The sequence below is a fragment of the Brassica napus genome, chromosome A3, assembly GCF_020379485.1.
Source record: "Brassica napus cultivar Da-Ae chromosome A3, Da-Ae, whole genome shotgun sequence".
NCBI lineage: Eukaryota > Viridiplantae > Streptophyta > Magnoliopsida > Brassicales > Brassicaceae > Brassica > Brassica napus.
Genome location: NC_063436.1, coordinates 37,898,539 through 37,915,433, shown reverse-complemented (window position 1 = coordinate 37,915,433; position 16,895 = coordinate 37,898,539). Strand labels below are relative to the sequence as shown.

The 16,895-nt window shown below is 34.5% G+C and overlaps 1 protein-coding gene across 1 annotated transcript; it reads right to left on the bottom strand.

Moving 5' to 3' along the window:
• Positions 1 to 15,156: 15,156 nt before the first annotated feature.
• LOC111214494 (defensin-like protein 250) lies at positions 15,157 to 16,539 on the bottom strand. The gene is made up of 2 exons (XM_022717405.2): positions 16,530 to 16,539; positions 15,157 to 15,498 (listed from the first exon to the last, which is right to left on the bottom strand). Exons 1-2 carry the CDS (start codon positions 16,537 to 16,539, stop codon positions 15,245 to 15,247), a joined length of 264 nt encoding a protein of 87 aa, XP_022573126.1. The 3' UTR covers positions 15,157 to 15,244.
• Positions 16,540 to 16,895: the final 356 nt, after the last annotated feature.

Here is a 16,895-nt window from a genome sequence, read left to right as displayed (position 1 = left end):
TCAAAGCCCACGGGCACCTTACCCGTTTTAACATCCCTAGTTATGATGGTATGAATAATACATAAATAAAATGAGTAATAAAAGTACGAAATAAAGTAAAGGTAAGCAAGGGAGTTCAAGATCTTCTCTGTTTTGTAGTTTAGATCTATCTCTCCAATCCTAAGCTCCCTCTCTCCAATGGTGGCTTCTTGCTTCTCTCCAAAACTAGGTCTAAAAGGTCTCTAGGCAAGTCTGCCTCTAAGATAATACAAAACCCTAATAATATAGCCTAAGCGGCCATGAGCTTAGAATGTAATTATTGAAACTTTTGTGAAACTTGCAATCTTCAAATTTGTCATTAACTCGCGGGTGGCTTGTCGTCGATCGATGATGCAAGTCTTTCATCGATCGATTATTCTTGGTAACCGTTGGTCTAAATTCTGAATAAATAATCGACCATCTTCTATTTTCAGCAAAGCTCAAAAGGTCTCCAAATGGCTCCAAATACATCATTTTCCTCTAGTAAGTACCTGAACATGTAATTACTCTAAATAAACTCTATAAAGTAGTAAATATACCTTAAAACACTTATATACCATGGCTAATAATGGGTAAAATCCATGGTCTATCAATAGACAGGGATCCTTATTCCTGGATAATTTGGTATGGAAGGCCCGAAATGAAAAGCTCTTTAGGGGAATAGACAAGGATCCATTGGAGCTAGTTCGTTATGCAGAGAGTGAGTGTCAGGCCTGGTTTAATGGAAACAAAATGGTGTCACCTACTCCGCAAGGTCATAGTATTGGGGTACCCCAAGTCATAAGCTTGTGTAACATCTGCATGATAGATGGGTCATGGATATCCACATCACAGTTCAGTGGGGTGTGGATGGGTTTGGATGGATAGCTTAGGGAAGGTTCAACTTATGGGAACACGAAATTATATACGGCGAGAGTCTGCCTTGCATTCAAAAATGGAAGCACTAAGATGGGCGATGGAGAGTATGCTTCAGCATTCAACATGCCAGAGCTTTGGGACGGATTGCAAGGATTTGATCGCCATGATTAAGGAGCCCAAAGCTTGGCCAAGCTATGCAACAGAACTGAAGAGAATAAAGACTTTGCAGATATGCTTTCCGGACTTCAAGATCATTCATATTCCAGGAGCGCAAAACCAGATTTCCAATTCTTTAGCTAGGAATGCGAGGTCCTTTCATAGGGAATTATGTTTTATCGGTTGTTCTATTCCGGTCTGATTACCCATACTACCTCAAGTTTGAGTAGTAGAATAGCCTTTCGTTGTCAAAAAAAAATTTAGATTTTTTTTTACCACTGAAAAGATTATATTAAAGCAAACTGATTTACAAAGTCGGCGGTCGTAGAACCCCGGAAGCATAGGCCGGCGGACAACAAGTAAACTCCGGAAACAGTAGCCCACAAATGGGAGTGAAAGAGATACATGAACATAAGACTATGATTTGCATACCCCAAACAAAATAACAAAATCCAGAAGATAAAAACCCCAAAACATGACTAAATTAATCCAAATCTGCATGCTTTCTTCAAGCGAGGACCTTTGGTGAAGAAGAGTCGAGGAGGCCACTTCATAGCCAAACCAGTGATTGCAGTTCCCTCCTATAGTGGATAACCCAATCAAACTAAGAACATAGCTTCATAACCCAGCAAGATTCAATAGCCAATCGTTCTTGAACCAATCCTCCGGATGCGGCGATGTCGTTTGATGATGACTTGGAAACGCCTAAATAGAAGCAAAACAACAGGACCAGGTCTCAATCAAACTTGTAAGGAAGAAGATAAGGAGCGGAAACAAACTTTCCGGGATTCCACCACACTCGACATCAAGGGAAGCAAAAGATCGACCAGGGAAAGTGATAAGCTTGGGCTTCGTAAATTCGTATTGGGCTTAGCTGTTGTCATGGAGCCCATTAATAGTACTCTATATTAATCATTCTCTGCATTTTGTAAGCTTCATCGAAATACGATCAATCAAATATCAGGATGTTTATCCTTCTTCTTCCTCTCTAACTTCTCTTCTACCTCTGCTCTTCCTATGTTATTCTCCCCTTTTTGTTACTTATCTTAAGGATAGATCCGGTATCTATCAATGGTATCAGAGCACAGTCATCCTCTTGACAGTGTGTTTCTGTATTCAACATCGAACTCCGAATTGATGGATGAGATGATAGCGCTACTGATGAAACGGAGAGCTGAGGATAAGGAGATATTCATAAAATGTATAGCTGAAGATCAGGAACACCGTCTTAAAGTAGATTCTACACTCAAGATGTTGTATGGGTCGCAAAAGACACAGATCGGTCTGCAGCCAGCTAAATCGGCGATCACGGCGAGTGAAGATGATGAGAATGACTCTGATCCGTTTCCTGAAATCGTTGAGAATTTGGTGAGTCAAAATCAACATGAGGTTCCAATGGTGGAAGATCCAGATATTGATCTGAACCAGGAGACTCAAGATCAATATGGGTTCATAGTTGGGGAGAAGAAGACCGCTCCTCTCTTTGCAAATTATGAAGATCCTAAACATAACTGTGGCTTCAGATATAAAAGAGTAATGATCAATAACACTTACCATAAACCACGTCTTAAAACACATCACAAGAGGCTAGCTAGAAGAATATTGAATTTGTGGTTTTCGTCAGAAGTTATGGTTTGTATAGTTGGTATTGGTTTGAGCTTGAAATCTGTGGTTATGAAGAAACACGTCCATAACGAGTAGAAAGCAAGGGAACAAAAGCTCTCACAAGCTTGTTTGAACTTGGGTATGTTTTCAGATCCTCTAGTTTGTAGAAATTGAAAACATTTTATGTGAATTCGACAGGGAAGGAGATCGAATGTTGATACAAAATTTAGGAAAGTGTCTCATCTTTTTGGATATGGGTTTCTCTCAACTACTCCTGGGAACTCTCTTATGTGTGATGATCAAAAGGAAGTGTTTACTGAGGGAGGTTTTCATTGGGAACATCGAGTTGCTGTATCTGAATTTCAAGCTCAGAAGTTTAAAAATCAGATTAGTGGGGATGTGTTCATAAAAAGAGAGAACACGACAGAGCCAAGGAGTGTTTACAATTCTGGGTTCTTCGTTCAAACTCAAGACCACTATGAGTTTAAGAACGACTTGATTCAGATCACAAGGAAGGAAATCACCTGTAAATACAGATCCAGGGAAACTCTTATGGCGAAGAAAAATTGTAGTTAGAAGGATCCTTATCAAATGGGTTTATCACAGGGTTCGGAAGCGAGTCAAGCCTCTTGGAGCCGTGGAAATGGGTTCCAAAATTCTTTCAGTGGTTTATGACGATTCACGGGAAGTTCAGAGAACTTATAACAGAAGAAGCACAAGAGGAATGAGTACCAAAAAAAACAAGATGAAGAAATTTTATTCTAATGAGAAGAGGTTAAGGTGTTGTAAGATAATTCAAGCTCTTAAGGTATATGGAATGAGTTTTATTCCTCTAATTCTCGAGGTTTAAAAAGTTGTGTAAGGCCTCAACATGATCATATTTAGCAGACGACTCTCCCTCAGGCTAAAGGAGCTCGTACCAAAGAAAATAGCTCAATAGATGAGACAAGAATGTATCGAGAGCTTCCTGTTTTTGGTTACGGAACTCAAATGAAAAATCAGAAAGCTGGTGCTAGGAAGGAGAAGGTTTCGGTGTCGCAGTACAAAAGACAAGCCAGGCATCTGAATAGGGTCACCATTAAATGTGGTTACCATAAGGCTAGAAAGAAGAAATCACAGGGCAGCGGCCCAGTTCTACGGACTACAGTTAGTCAATGCATCAGCAAAAGCGTAGGTGAACATGAAGACCTCAATCCTGAGTTTTCTCTCTTCGGAAAAGTGACTGGGCAAGACCTTGAACAAGACAATAAAACTCTGGCTTCTCCAGTTACTATTCTACCAGTTTCAGCTTCACCCATTATTGAGAACAACATCCAGTAGAACTCAATATGTGGCAATGTGAGTCAAGTTCTAATGGTAGTTTAGACAAGTGAGAAACAAACTAGCAGTTGGTTTCATGGTGCTGTAACTGATGGCGATTGGGATCCAGGGGGGAGAAGTTGTGAGAAAATAGCTGGAGTCTTTGTTAAATTGACTGTACAGCTGGGACACAGTCACAACAAGTTTCTTTTGCAGTTAAATTCTCAAGGTAGTTTAAGCAAGAATGGTTGTGGAAGCGGTGTGAACTCGAACAGTGGGATGATTGATGCTCTCTTGATTCACAAAGTGGACATGCCTACCAGTGAAAATCTCCACTATCTGGTAGCTTGGGAAGAGATGATGGAGTTCTATTTCTATGACTGGTTTCAATCACCAAGGCCACCAGAACTAAGACCAGAAATTTTGTTTCTCTCCTTTATATGAGTGCGTTAGTGACAGAATTGATTGAGGATCACGACAATGGTGCACTGGTGATAACAGCTTCTAGCGTTCATCAACTTGAGGACAAGTTGGTTCTCTACCGGGTGAGTATTGATAACAATAAGTATTTTCGGGTTGAAGGTTTTCGAATGGAAACTAGATGTTTCACAGCTTATGTAGAACTTGATATGATTGATGGAGAGCTTAGGGCATTTGGAGTGGTTTGGCTTGCCGGGACACTGGCATTAAGTGACTACATGATGAAGATAATTGTTACAGTTCATGCTGCAATCTACCATGTTTTGGAGCTTATGAGATTGATATCCACAATGTGGGAAGCTGGTTTTATGGCTGGGATAAAAACTGAAGGAGAGAGCAATGGAGATACTATAAATGGCTGGAAACGTTATAAGAGATACTCCATGGATACATACATATACGACAATGACGTGAGGTATATGATGGTCTGGAGCTATTGATGATGCAGGTGTTTTATAGCCAAGTTAAAGGAGGTGAAGTTGTAGTGACCGCTTTGAGACAAACTCTCCACTTCACTAAAGAAAGGTTCCATTTGCCAAGGGCACCCGAGTGGTACACAAAAGGACCAACATGGTGTTCAGTGACAAGGTTTTGGTTCAAGATAACAGGCTGCTACTGTATGTTCAACCTTGAGGACAAGGTTGTCGTCAACTGAGGAGTATTGATAAGCTTGGGATTCGTAAATTCGTATTGGGTGTAGTAGCTGTTGTCATGGAACCCATTAGTAGTACTTTATATTAATCATTCTCTGCATTTTGTAAGCTTCATCGAAATACGATCAATCAAATATCAGGATGCTTATCCTTCTTCTTCCTCTCTCACTTCTCTTCCACCTTTGCTCTTCCTCTGATCTTCTCCCCTTTCTGTTACTTATTAAGGATATATTCGGGATCTATCAATGGAATGATAAGCACAAGCTTATCCGTAACAAGAAAAAGAGAGAAAAATTAGAAGAGAGATAGAGAGAGAGAGAGGTGTTTTAATGATCAAATGAGATAAGGTTTCTCCATACACATTATTCAACTTAAATAGCCACAGAAATGATAAAACCATATAATATTCTTATTGTCCATTATTAAGACTCTCTCCCACACTCGGAGTCTTTACTTCCCATCTTCTTTCCTTCACTTAAGCCACTATTCACAATCCTCTTCGATCTCCGCTTCTTTTGAATGCATTCCATTGGTACTGCTAGCTTATCAATACCCCCCCCCCCCCCCCCCGAAGAAGACTCACCTTGTCCTCAAGCTGCAACTGCTCGCGTAGACGCTTCAACGGTTCCCATAAACATTCAAAATCTGGCAAGCCTTTCCACTTCACCAGAACTTCCAGTTGTTTCTCATCCACTGATTCCTGATGTCCAACAACTCTTCAGTCTCAGTATTCCACTCCAGAGAAGATGATAGGATCAAAACTTAGTACTTAACAAAAGGCTCCAGAGTTGGGTACATGAGTTTGCTAGCGTTTTTCAGATGCCAAAAGGTTTTCCTCCTGCTCGTTCTAGAGGACACGCTATCACTCTACAGGAAGGTACATCGCCAATCAACATCATACCCTATCGCTACACCCACTTACAGAAAAACGAGATGGAGAAATTGGTGCAAGAGTTGTTACATGCGGGTTTATGCGGGAGTAGAAAGGGGTAACAAAAAGGGGATAATATCAGAGGAAGAGCAGAGGTAGAAATAATATTCTTTTAATATAGAGTTACTATTTTATCTACTGTTAATAAGCCTATTTTTATAAATAAAATAATAACTCAAAAATATATTTTTATGAATAAAATAATAACTTAAATCAAAATATTAAAGATATATTACATTTATTGTCACTTAATTTTTCACTTCATATAATTAGTTTACTTAATACAAGACTATTTTTATTTCACTTAATTTAACCAAATCACATAGAAATAGTTATTTTTATTAGGTTATAAAATCAGTTAAGCATGAACATTAGCTATCAATATAAGTACGGGTTGTTCTTTTCAGCTATTGTTTAACTTAAATTGGCTCCGCTTGAATATTATAAATTTATGTGTGGGTTTTGAGTCGAGTACTTCTGGGTCTGGATGAGTTCGGTTCTGATGTATAGGAACTTAAAAATATCTAAATAACAAATATATCTGAACCGAATTCGGATATTTGTACCAAAAATAACCATATTACCCGATTCGTCCAAGTCTTTTGAATACAATTAGTTATAATTACGACACATCAAAATATATGACACTAATTATGAAAAACAAATATCAATGTATAAAAATGTAAAAACCAATGTCCTCGCAGGTCTATAGTTAATATTAACCGGCCAACTTCTTCTGACTCGTGGTATTCTATTTAAAAAAAATTCTGATAAAAATGTGGATATATTTAATCATATACAATTTGTAATTGGTCATTTCCCAAAGTACCTTGCTTTTGTAAGCTCTGAATCAAACTATTTGGTTATGTGCCATCCTCAATAAATGACCCTATTTGTTAATACTATAGTACTCCATATGTGAACCAAAAGAAAAAAAACCTTATATAAACCTTGCTTCTTTAGCTTCCATCTATCTTTCTATTTCATACTCACCTCCCTTATTCAAACTTTTTTCATAGAAAATAATAATAGTATTCGTCTTTGGTTCTTCACACAAAGGGTCCCTTTTTCTAGCTGTTATTTTCAAGGGGAAAGTCAAATATATGTTCAGATATATTTGTTATTTAGATATTCTTAAGTTCCTATACATCAGAACCGAACTCATCCAGACCCAAAAATACACGATTCAAAACCCACACATAAATTTATAATATTCAAGCGGGACCCAATCTAGAAAAAAACAATAGCTGAAAAGAACAACCAGTACTTAAATTGATAGTTAATGTCCATGCTTAACTGATTTTATAAACTGATAAAAAGGAACTATTTCTATGTGTTTTGGCTAAACTAAGTGAAATAGAAATAGTCTTGTATTTAGTAAACTAATTATATGGAGTAAAAAATTAAGTGACAATAATTTCTTGGTTACAGGCAACTTGGACCCACGATTAAATATTACTAATATTTGCATGATTCCAAAAGTAGAGAGACCTATAAGGATGATGGAACTACGGCTGATAAGTCTATGCAATGTAGGTTACAAGATTATATCGAAAATTCTGTGTCAACGACTGAAAATTTGCCTCCCCCGGTTAATCTCGGAGACACAATCGGATTTTGTGGCAGGAAGGTTAATATCAGATAATATTCTTATAGCGCAGGAAATGTTTCATGGTCTGAGAACAAATAAGTCATGTCAAAATAAATTTATGGCCATTAAAACGGATATGAACAAGGCGTATGATAGGATAGAGTGGTGTTTTATTGAGGCCCTTCTTAACAAAATGGGGTTTGATTCTCGCTGGATCACACTAATGGTGGAATGTATCTCTTCGGTTCAATATAGGGTCCTCCTCAACGGCTAGCCGCGAGGCCTTATAATTCCCCAGCAAGGTCTACGCCAAGGGGATCTTTTGTCTTCGTATTTATTTATTATGTGTACTGAGGCTTTAATTGTGAATATCAAGAAGGCAGAGAGGGTAAAACAATTAACCGGTATGAAGGTAGCGAGAGCTTGTCCGGAAATATCTCATTTGTTATTTGCCGATGATTGCCTTTTCTTTTGTAAGACAAACAGAGAAGAATGTCAAACTATTCTCAGGATTTTAAAAGAGTACGAGGCTGTTTTCGGGCAACAAATTAATTTTCAGAAATCCTCAATTCAATTTGGACACAAGATTGAAGAGTCCAGTCGACAAGAGTTGAGAGATATTCTGGGTATTCAGAATTTAGGAGGAATGGGATCTTATCTAGGGTTACCCGAAAGCCTTGGGGGATCTAAAGTCCAAGTGTTCGGATTTGTTCAAGAACGTTTGAATAATAGAGTAAATGGATGGACTTTTAGATGTTTTACTAAAGGTGGGAAGGAGGTGATGATTAAGTCGGTGGTTACGGCTCTGCCAAATCATGTCGTGTCTGTTTATCGATTACCAAAAGCTACAGTTAAAAAATTAACGAGTGCAGTAGCTCAATTTTGGTGGAGTCCAGGAGGGATCACAAAGGCATGCATTGGAAATCATGGGATAAATTATGCCTCCCTAAAGACAATGGTGGATTAGGTTTTAAGGATCTTATGGATTTTAACACGGCGATGCTTGGAAAGCAACTGTGGAGGCTGATTGAGAAACCAAACACTCTCTTATCTAGAGTCTTTAAAGGATGGTACTATAGGAATGCTTCACCCCTTGAACCGATCCGATCCTACTCCCCGTCATATGGCTGGAGAAGTATGATCTCTGCTAGATCTCTGGTTTGTAAAGGACTAATTAAAAGGATGGAAACAGGTTCATATATATCAGTATGGAATGATCCTTGGATCTCAGCCACTCGCTCGAGACCAGCAAACAAAAATCTTCAAAACAGTTACCCGGATCTCACAGTGGATTCCCTCATTAGTTTGGAATCTCGAACTTGGAATCTTGAGGCAATCAGGGCTTTGGTGGATCCTCATGATGCACAAATTATTGAAAGTATTCCATTAAGTGGACATCAGATGGATGATAAGAATGGATGGCTTTTCACTAATTATGGGAAATATTCGGTCAAATCAGGGTTTCAGGTGGAATGGGTCTATCCTGATAAGAAAAAACCACCAGATTTTTATGGACCCACAGTGGATCCGTTAAAAGCTTTCTGCTGGGAAGTGCGGTGCCCGCCGAAGTTAAAGCACTTTTTATGGCAACTCGTTTCAGGTTGTATAGCGGTAATGAAGAATCTGCGGGGGAGAGGAATACAAGGGGATATTTGTTGTGCTCGATGCGGAGATCCGGAGGAATCAACTAATCATGTGTTTTTTGAATGTCCTCCAGCACGTCAAGTGTGGGCACTATCTAAAATACCATCGAATCCAATTTTTTTTCCTACTTGTTCTTTTTTTGGTAACATGGATCATATCTTTTGGTGAGTTATTCCAAAGATGGATGATCACCAATTTGCATGGATATTATGGTATATATGGAAAGGTCGGAACAATAAAGTGTTTAGTAATATGGATATTGATCCAAAGGAAACACTTAGACTAGCCGAACTGGAATCAACACTTTGGGCTGAAGCACAGGTTATCACTGATCAACGAAGGGAGAGGCAAGTACAGACCAGACCTACATTAGAAACTACAGGATATGGTGTTTTATAGATGGTTCGTGGAAAGAAAATGCACTATTTTCGGGACAAGGATGGTATAGTACCTTACGAGGTTTTGATGGTTTATTAGGAGCAAGGAATGTAAGGGCGTGTCTATCACCTTTTCACTCGGAGGTGGAGGCGTTGATTTGGCAATGGAATGTATGAAGAACCTATACAGTTTCAGGTTACGTTTGCAACGGATTGTTCTCAATTGGTGAAGATAGTTTCGGAACCAGAAGAATGACCAGCATTTGAAACCTACCTGGAAGATATCAAGCTTTTACGAAGAAGCTTCCTCAACTTAGACATCATACATGTTCCCTGAACGGAGAACCAAAGGGCGGATAGCTTGGCACGTAGTGCTAGGAAACAACCGTCTTTCGTTGTTCATATGGATGCGGAGTTGCCGATTTGGTTTACAGTCAATATGAGTGTGTGAATGTCTTGCTGTAAAAAAAAAAGATTTAAGTTATTATTTTAGATGTGTTGTAATATAGTCTATTCTTTTAATATAGAGTTACTATTTTATCTACTGTTGACAAGTCGTACTAAGACCATTTAAATAACTAATTAATATGGTATATTTAATTATTTATATTAATCATTCAAATATACAACATTTCTATAAAATCTCAATAATCAATAAAGATATTAATTATATATCAATTTTAACTATAAATTTACTTTATTTTTAGCTATAGAAAAATCAGTTAAAAAAATCTAACAAAATCTACTAAAAATTTAAAATATTTTTTATAAAAATGCATTAATTAATTCCGTAATAAGTACTTTAATATTATGATAAATTAGTTTTAATTAAAATTTTATTATAACAAGATAAAAATTATATGCCATCTTTTATAAAATTTATAATTGTAATTTATATTATATTAAAATAGAATTATTATATGAATTAAATAAAAAAATTATCTTAAATTGGTATAACCTTTTTATATAATGTTTTAATTTAAATAAATATTTATAGTTCACTGTTAAAATATGTTAAAATTCGTACTATGTGAATATATTTGTACAAAAATAAAATTATTAACATATGTTACACGTTTTATATCTACAATTATATATTATCTTTTATTTATATTGAAAAATCAAATAATATATATTTAAAATGATTATATACAAAATATAATAATAGTATATAAAAAATTTCTTAAGCTACCACATACTTAATACCACCTTTCATGTTTACCTTTACCACATCTATTTTTAGTTTTAAAGAGGTAAATAGAAATTTGTATCCCTAAGATTAACTAATTAGATTTTAGAGTTTAAATTTGAGGGGTGTGGTTTTGGATGGTGGGATTTTGGATTATTGAAAAGATGATTTTTCTGCATATTCAGAAGTGGCCAAAGAATTAATAATATACCCATGATACATGTATCAGCGGTGGATGAGACGGTTATAGTTTTACTTTGCTCATTTTACGCGCGTGTACCTAATGTATTATCTTATATATTAAAATAGAAGTCACAACCTTGATTCATGTGTGATTTTTTTTTAAAAAGTGGATCCTCATTAGAAATCAGTTAACATTCATTTATTACGAATAACATGGTTTAATAATATATCACAACTAATATAACTATAACTCCTACAAAACGGAAATGGTAAACATGACCAATTTTTAATCCTTATTAAATGTAAAATCAATTTATAGATAGCCAGTATGTAAAACATTATCAAACCAGTCTGTGGACCAATACATCATCCTATTGTTATTATTCTGAACATGCAATATAAATCAAATTTCGACTAACCCCTTAGACTAACGACGAACACTATACCAAATGGGTTTAATTAATCATCAAACAAATTATATAAACCAAATTTGAATTACAGACTAACTAATGGCACGCTAATATTTTACAGGCACATTATATTATAGTGTTAAAAATTTGATGTTTTTAACAGTATCCCAAATTTTTTTTATCTATTACCAATTTGATTTAGTTTTTAACAGTAAGTCCAATTTGATTTAAATTTTATATATATTTCAAATTTAGAAATAAAAAATATGTAAAATATTAATGTTATATAATTATGTTTTCAAAACAAAATTTATTACAAGAATACAAAATTTGAATTTTTTTTAATAATAATAATATCATAAATCACATAAACACAGGTATAATAAAGTTAGATAATACGTAATACTAAACTATATTAATTTATTGATAAATTTTGTTTTATAAACTAAAATGATTTAGTATATAAAATAAAACCCGCACGATTGTGGGGGTCGAGATCTAGTGCATACTTAATATAATTAGATTTTACTATGTTTATTTAGTAATTAGTATATAAAAGTTTGATTGGTTCTCATCTGATGAGGAAGTGGAGGACTATAAGTGTTTGAGGCGGAGTGACAAAGGTGGAATATATGGAATGGTGAAGGAGATGAAATAGCCAAGGAGAAGAGAAAAATAACATATGAAAGAAAAAAATAGAAATTAAATGATTCTTATCTTTAAATTAAAGGTAAAAGAAGAATTAATTCATATAATATACATTATAATCTTGCCATTAAATTTTGATGGTTAGTTTCTTAATTTTTGTTTTGTTAATTTCTCTTATAAAAAATAAAAATATTTAAAATTAAAATTAAAATTATTTTTTTTAAATAGTTTCAAAAAGAATTTTAGAATTTCAAAAAAGAATTTGAATAAAAATTCATTTTTTAAATAAAAAGTTCAAATTGAAAAACGTATAATTTGAAAAACTATAATTTTTATTATCTTTTTATTTTGAAATAATTATTTATAATGTTATATCTATAAAGTAAAGGTAGAAAAGTCTTTTGCATCTTTAATGAAACTTCATACTTTATGTATTTGTTAAAATGTCCTTCTACTAAAGGTAAACATGAAAATTGGTACAACAATAAGGTAAAAGTAGAATTATCCTCGTATATAACTAATCTTAAGTTCATTTATTATTTTAAAATATGCCAACAGAAAACTTTACAATTTGAATAATTTATTAAAATATATTAGTGACAAATCCATTTTAATTATGAGTAAAATATTTATTTTAATTATAAAAAACAATTTGAAAAAATATAAAACATCTTACCAAAAACTCAAATACTTTGTTTATAAAATAATGAATTAATTTGATAAAAAAAAAAATCAAAAGTCGTACAATATTCTAAACTTAAAAATAGTTGTGTAATTTTCCAAATTTCGTTTGACAAAATATATAATTTTGAAAATAAATATTCCAAAAACAAAATGATAATATTCCAAATTTTACAAAAGATAAATCATAGATAGCTAAAGTAAATTTTTTAAAATGCAATACGAAAACCAAATTATGTTGTAAAAACTAAAGTAGTATAATATTTTGAAATTTTAATTTAATAAAAAATCATAAAATTAGTACTATGACATTTTTAAATATCCAATATTGATAAAATTTATTAAAATAATATAACAAGTGCTACTCTGTATAAAATTTACTAAAATAATAAGGTTATATTATTCAAGCAAAACAATGTATTTACTTATAAAATTCCAAAAATATTAAAAACATAGATGTTAAAGTATATTTTTAAAAACACAACATGGAGATATAAATTATCCTGACAAATATTCTTTCTAAAGTATAACTAAATAAATTTTAAAATTTTATTACATGCAAGAACAATTAATAAGGAAGTAAAATGTATAAAACATATACTATATATTAGCAATATCGAATAAGAAACCTAAACGATAATATTATAGAGTTACACAACATATAACACTAAAATGTAAAATATATATTTAAAACGTTTATGATAATATTAAAATTATACATTTATAAAATAAAAAGGTACTTACACGGACGTACGGGTCAAACTCTCGTTTGATTTATTGTCTAAAGCTTTTTCAAAGCCATTGTAAACCAATAGAGATAAAGTGTAAAATGGTCCTCTGGAATTGAATCTTAAGTATTAGAATAACCATTGTTCACTTGACAGTGGCAAAGACTCATTTTTAGTGTATCATATTGCTCCATCTGCCATAGGAAATTATCTACCTCCTTGGCATCCCTCACACCATTGAACCGGTTTGATTGCGGAAAGTCAACCCGACCAGCACTAGTTCCTCTAAAAGATCCAGCTTTACGCTTGCCCTCTTGATCAGCGTGACGTCTTTCTCCATCGTAGTAAAGTGTTCCTTCATCCCTTGATGTCATCACGCAAGGCCTGGATGGATCCCGTCACTAACTCCTCAAGTCGAATGAACTGAGATTCCAAATCGGCAGAATTTTGCTTGACCTCTTCAAGCCCACCGAACACAACACTCTCCATCTCAGTGACAGTATGCTCGACCCTCTTTAGTTTCTCACTCATATCGCCCACATCCACACCCAAAGCCTCACAAGATACACTCATTTCCTGTTGGGCGCCAGCACGTGTGGACGTGGTCTCCCGTCTGCGTTCCTCCACACCACACCGGACGCCAAGCTAACTTCCTTCTCTTTTCCTCCCTTATTCATATTCACTCGGACAGAGTCTCCCCTTGTCTAGATTGTAACTCCGCTCTGATACCAATTGTCATGTACAGATTTCTCACAGCAATCAGAATGTACAGCCTTAGTACCTTTCTAACCTTGTGGTTACTAAGTCATCCTCGAACCGAAAAACGCACCAGCACTTAGAGAGAGGAAGTATGAACGTTTTAGCGAGAGGTCAGAGCTTTATATATGAACTGATTTCTTATTAAGTTCAGAATGATTTACAAGTGAGGAACTCAGTCCCTATTTATACACAACCACCTCCTCAATGGATGGTTCAGATTAAACCGATCTTACGGTTCATATCTTTTCTATCCTATGAAGTAACTTCCCCTTTAAGTGCTTCACTCCTAAGTTACTTCATCTACGCACTTCTTAATATATTTAATACTTAGATATTTTACAAAGCTTAGGACTTAAGAAAATTCTAAGTATAAGTCGGCCCAAAAACCTCCTTCGCTTGGCCTGTCTACTTCTCGATCAGATGGACGTGACAAAGAGCTGAGAAATAGTAAGGAGGCTTGTTGAGGGATGAAATTCTTGATGCCGACATGACTATTTATAAAATCAAATAAGAGGAAATTCGAAAGAGCAATAGTTAGATATTAAGCAAGGAGAGAATGCACTAAATGAAACCTAGTTGGCGAAATGGGTCGGTGATGTTTAAGGTAGCGTTACCTCCTTTGATTGAATGCATCGATTGAAAGTTATGCCGTCAGGTCGTGGGAGTGGTTTGGAGGAACATAGATCAACACTACAGATGAGCCGTCTTCAACAAAAAGATGCAGATGAAGATGGAGGCTTATCATTAATACATCTTTGGTTTCCATAACATATATTTTCTAGTCCAACTGTGTACTAACATACATAAATTTTTCAGACATAAAGTTTAGTCTAATTACACAAAAGCCCAACGAATCTCACATCTGGCATAACTAAACTCTGCCACGTGTCAGTTGTAGATATCATTTGTTGAGGAAGCATAAGGAGAAGACCAGAATCGTACTCTATTTTTATTTTTTTGTCAACTCTTACTTTATTATTATAGAAGATATATATGAGAACAATTTGATTTCCGAATCATAAAAATTACAGTATTTAGCTAGGGCAAGGTAAATAACGACAATAGCAGAGACGCTTGTTCTGGGGTTGAGACGTGCAAGTGCAATCGGTTGGACCAAGGTCTCCAACAGAAGCCCATGTTGCTTTTAAGTCATCAAAGCATTGTGTGAAATCTTTTTTGCATGAACCATCAAATGTTTGTTTTCTTGATGGACACCACGGTCTTATTTCCGCAACAATTAGGCTTGGCGCAAGGGAAAACAAGACACAACAAAGCAACAAAACTGCACCTTACTTCCTTTTTCTAAGTCAGCACTAATATGCTACGTATATATAATTAATATCTACGCAGAAGCGATATAGCTAGCAATAAATGTTACATGTTAGTTTGACTGTTAAAAATTTTGCATCTTGGGTTTGGGAAATCCAAAAAGCTACGACTAAAAAGAGAATCCACGATTTACCGAATTTATAATGAATGATGATTATGTACAGATAATTATGTCAATTAGAAAACAAAAGTTTTTAAAGCTAGTCAAGATAATACAGTTAAAACATTAAATGTTAGTTTGACTCTTAATAATTTTGCATTTTGGGTTTGGGAAATCGAAGAAAGCTAAGACTAAAAAGAGAATCCATGATTTACCAAATCTCTAAGGAATGATGATTATGTAAAGATAACTATCTCAATTAGAAACCAAAAGATTTTAAAAGCTAGTCAAGATAATAAATTTAACACATTAAATGTTTAAAATTTGTTGATTTTAAGAATCAAGAGATTTGTTAAATTTATAAGGAATTCTAAGGAGTCTATCATATTTAAAAAGTTTACTAGATATTGATCCGCGCTTTTGAATGCGCGGGATTCGTTCTTCCGCATAATCGGATTCAAAAATAATATAACAATATTACTTTAAAAAATATTTTGAAAACAAAGTGAAGCCGATTAGCCTTATCAGACTAATTGTATCTCTTAGTTAACCGAATCCAAGTTGTGCTAATAATCGGATTTGGATCAAAACCATTCAAACCGGTTATAAATGTTGTGACAACACTGGTCAACCATAACATCTAGTTTAGGCCTGGGCGTTCAGGTATTCGGGTCGGATTCGGAAGTTCCTTTCAGGTCCAGGTCTTTCGGGTTCGGATCCTAAACACTTAGATCCAATAGGTACTTAGAAATTTTCGGTTCGGGTTAGGATCAGTTCATTTTAGATCCGAGTCGGTTCGGGTCTATAATTAAAATAGCCATAAAATACCTGTAATTTTTCGGGTCCATATTGGATTTGAGTATTTAAGATCTAAAAAAGACATGACATACCCAACTCCATCAAATTTAGTCGATATTTATCATATATATCTAAAATTGTACAAAATAACTTATATGAAACTATTAATAATTAAAATATAACATTTTTAGACTCTAAATTTTATAAGCTTCATATTACTTAAAATTTTTATAAAATAATAACAAATGTTGTTAACAAAATATATTTCAACTAAATCATAAAATAATATATATAATAGAACACAAAAAAATCATAGTTTTAGATACACATGTTTTTAAGTCGGGTACAAATCGGTTCTTACCGGATCGGGTCTATTCGGGTTGGTTCTTTTCGGGTCGGTTCCTTTCGGTTCTGGTTCTTTTGGGTAAAAGAAATTTAGACCCAAAAGGTACTTGTAA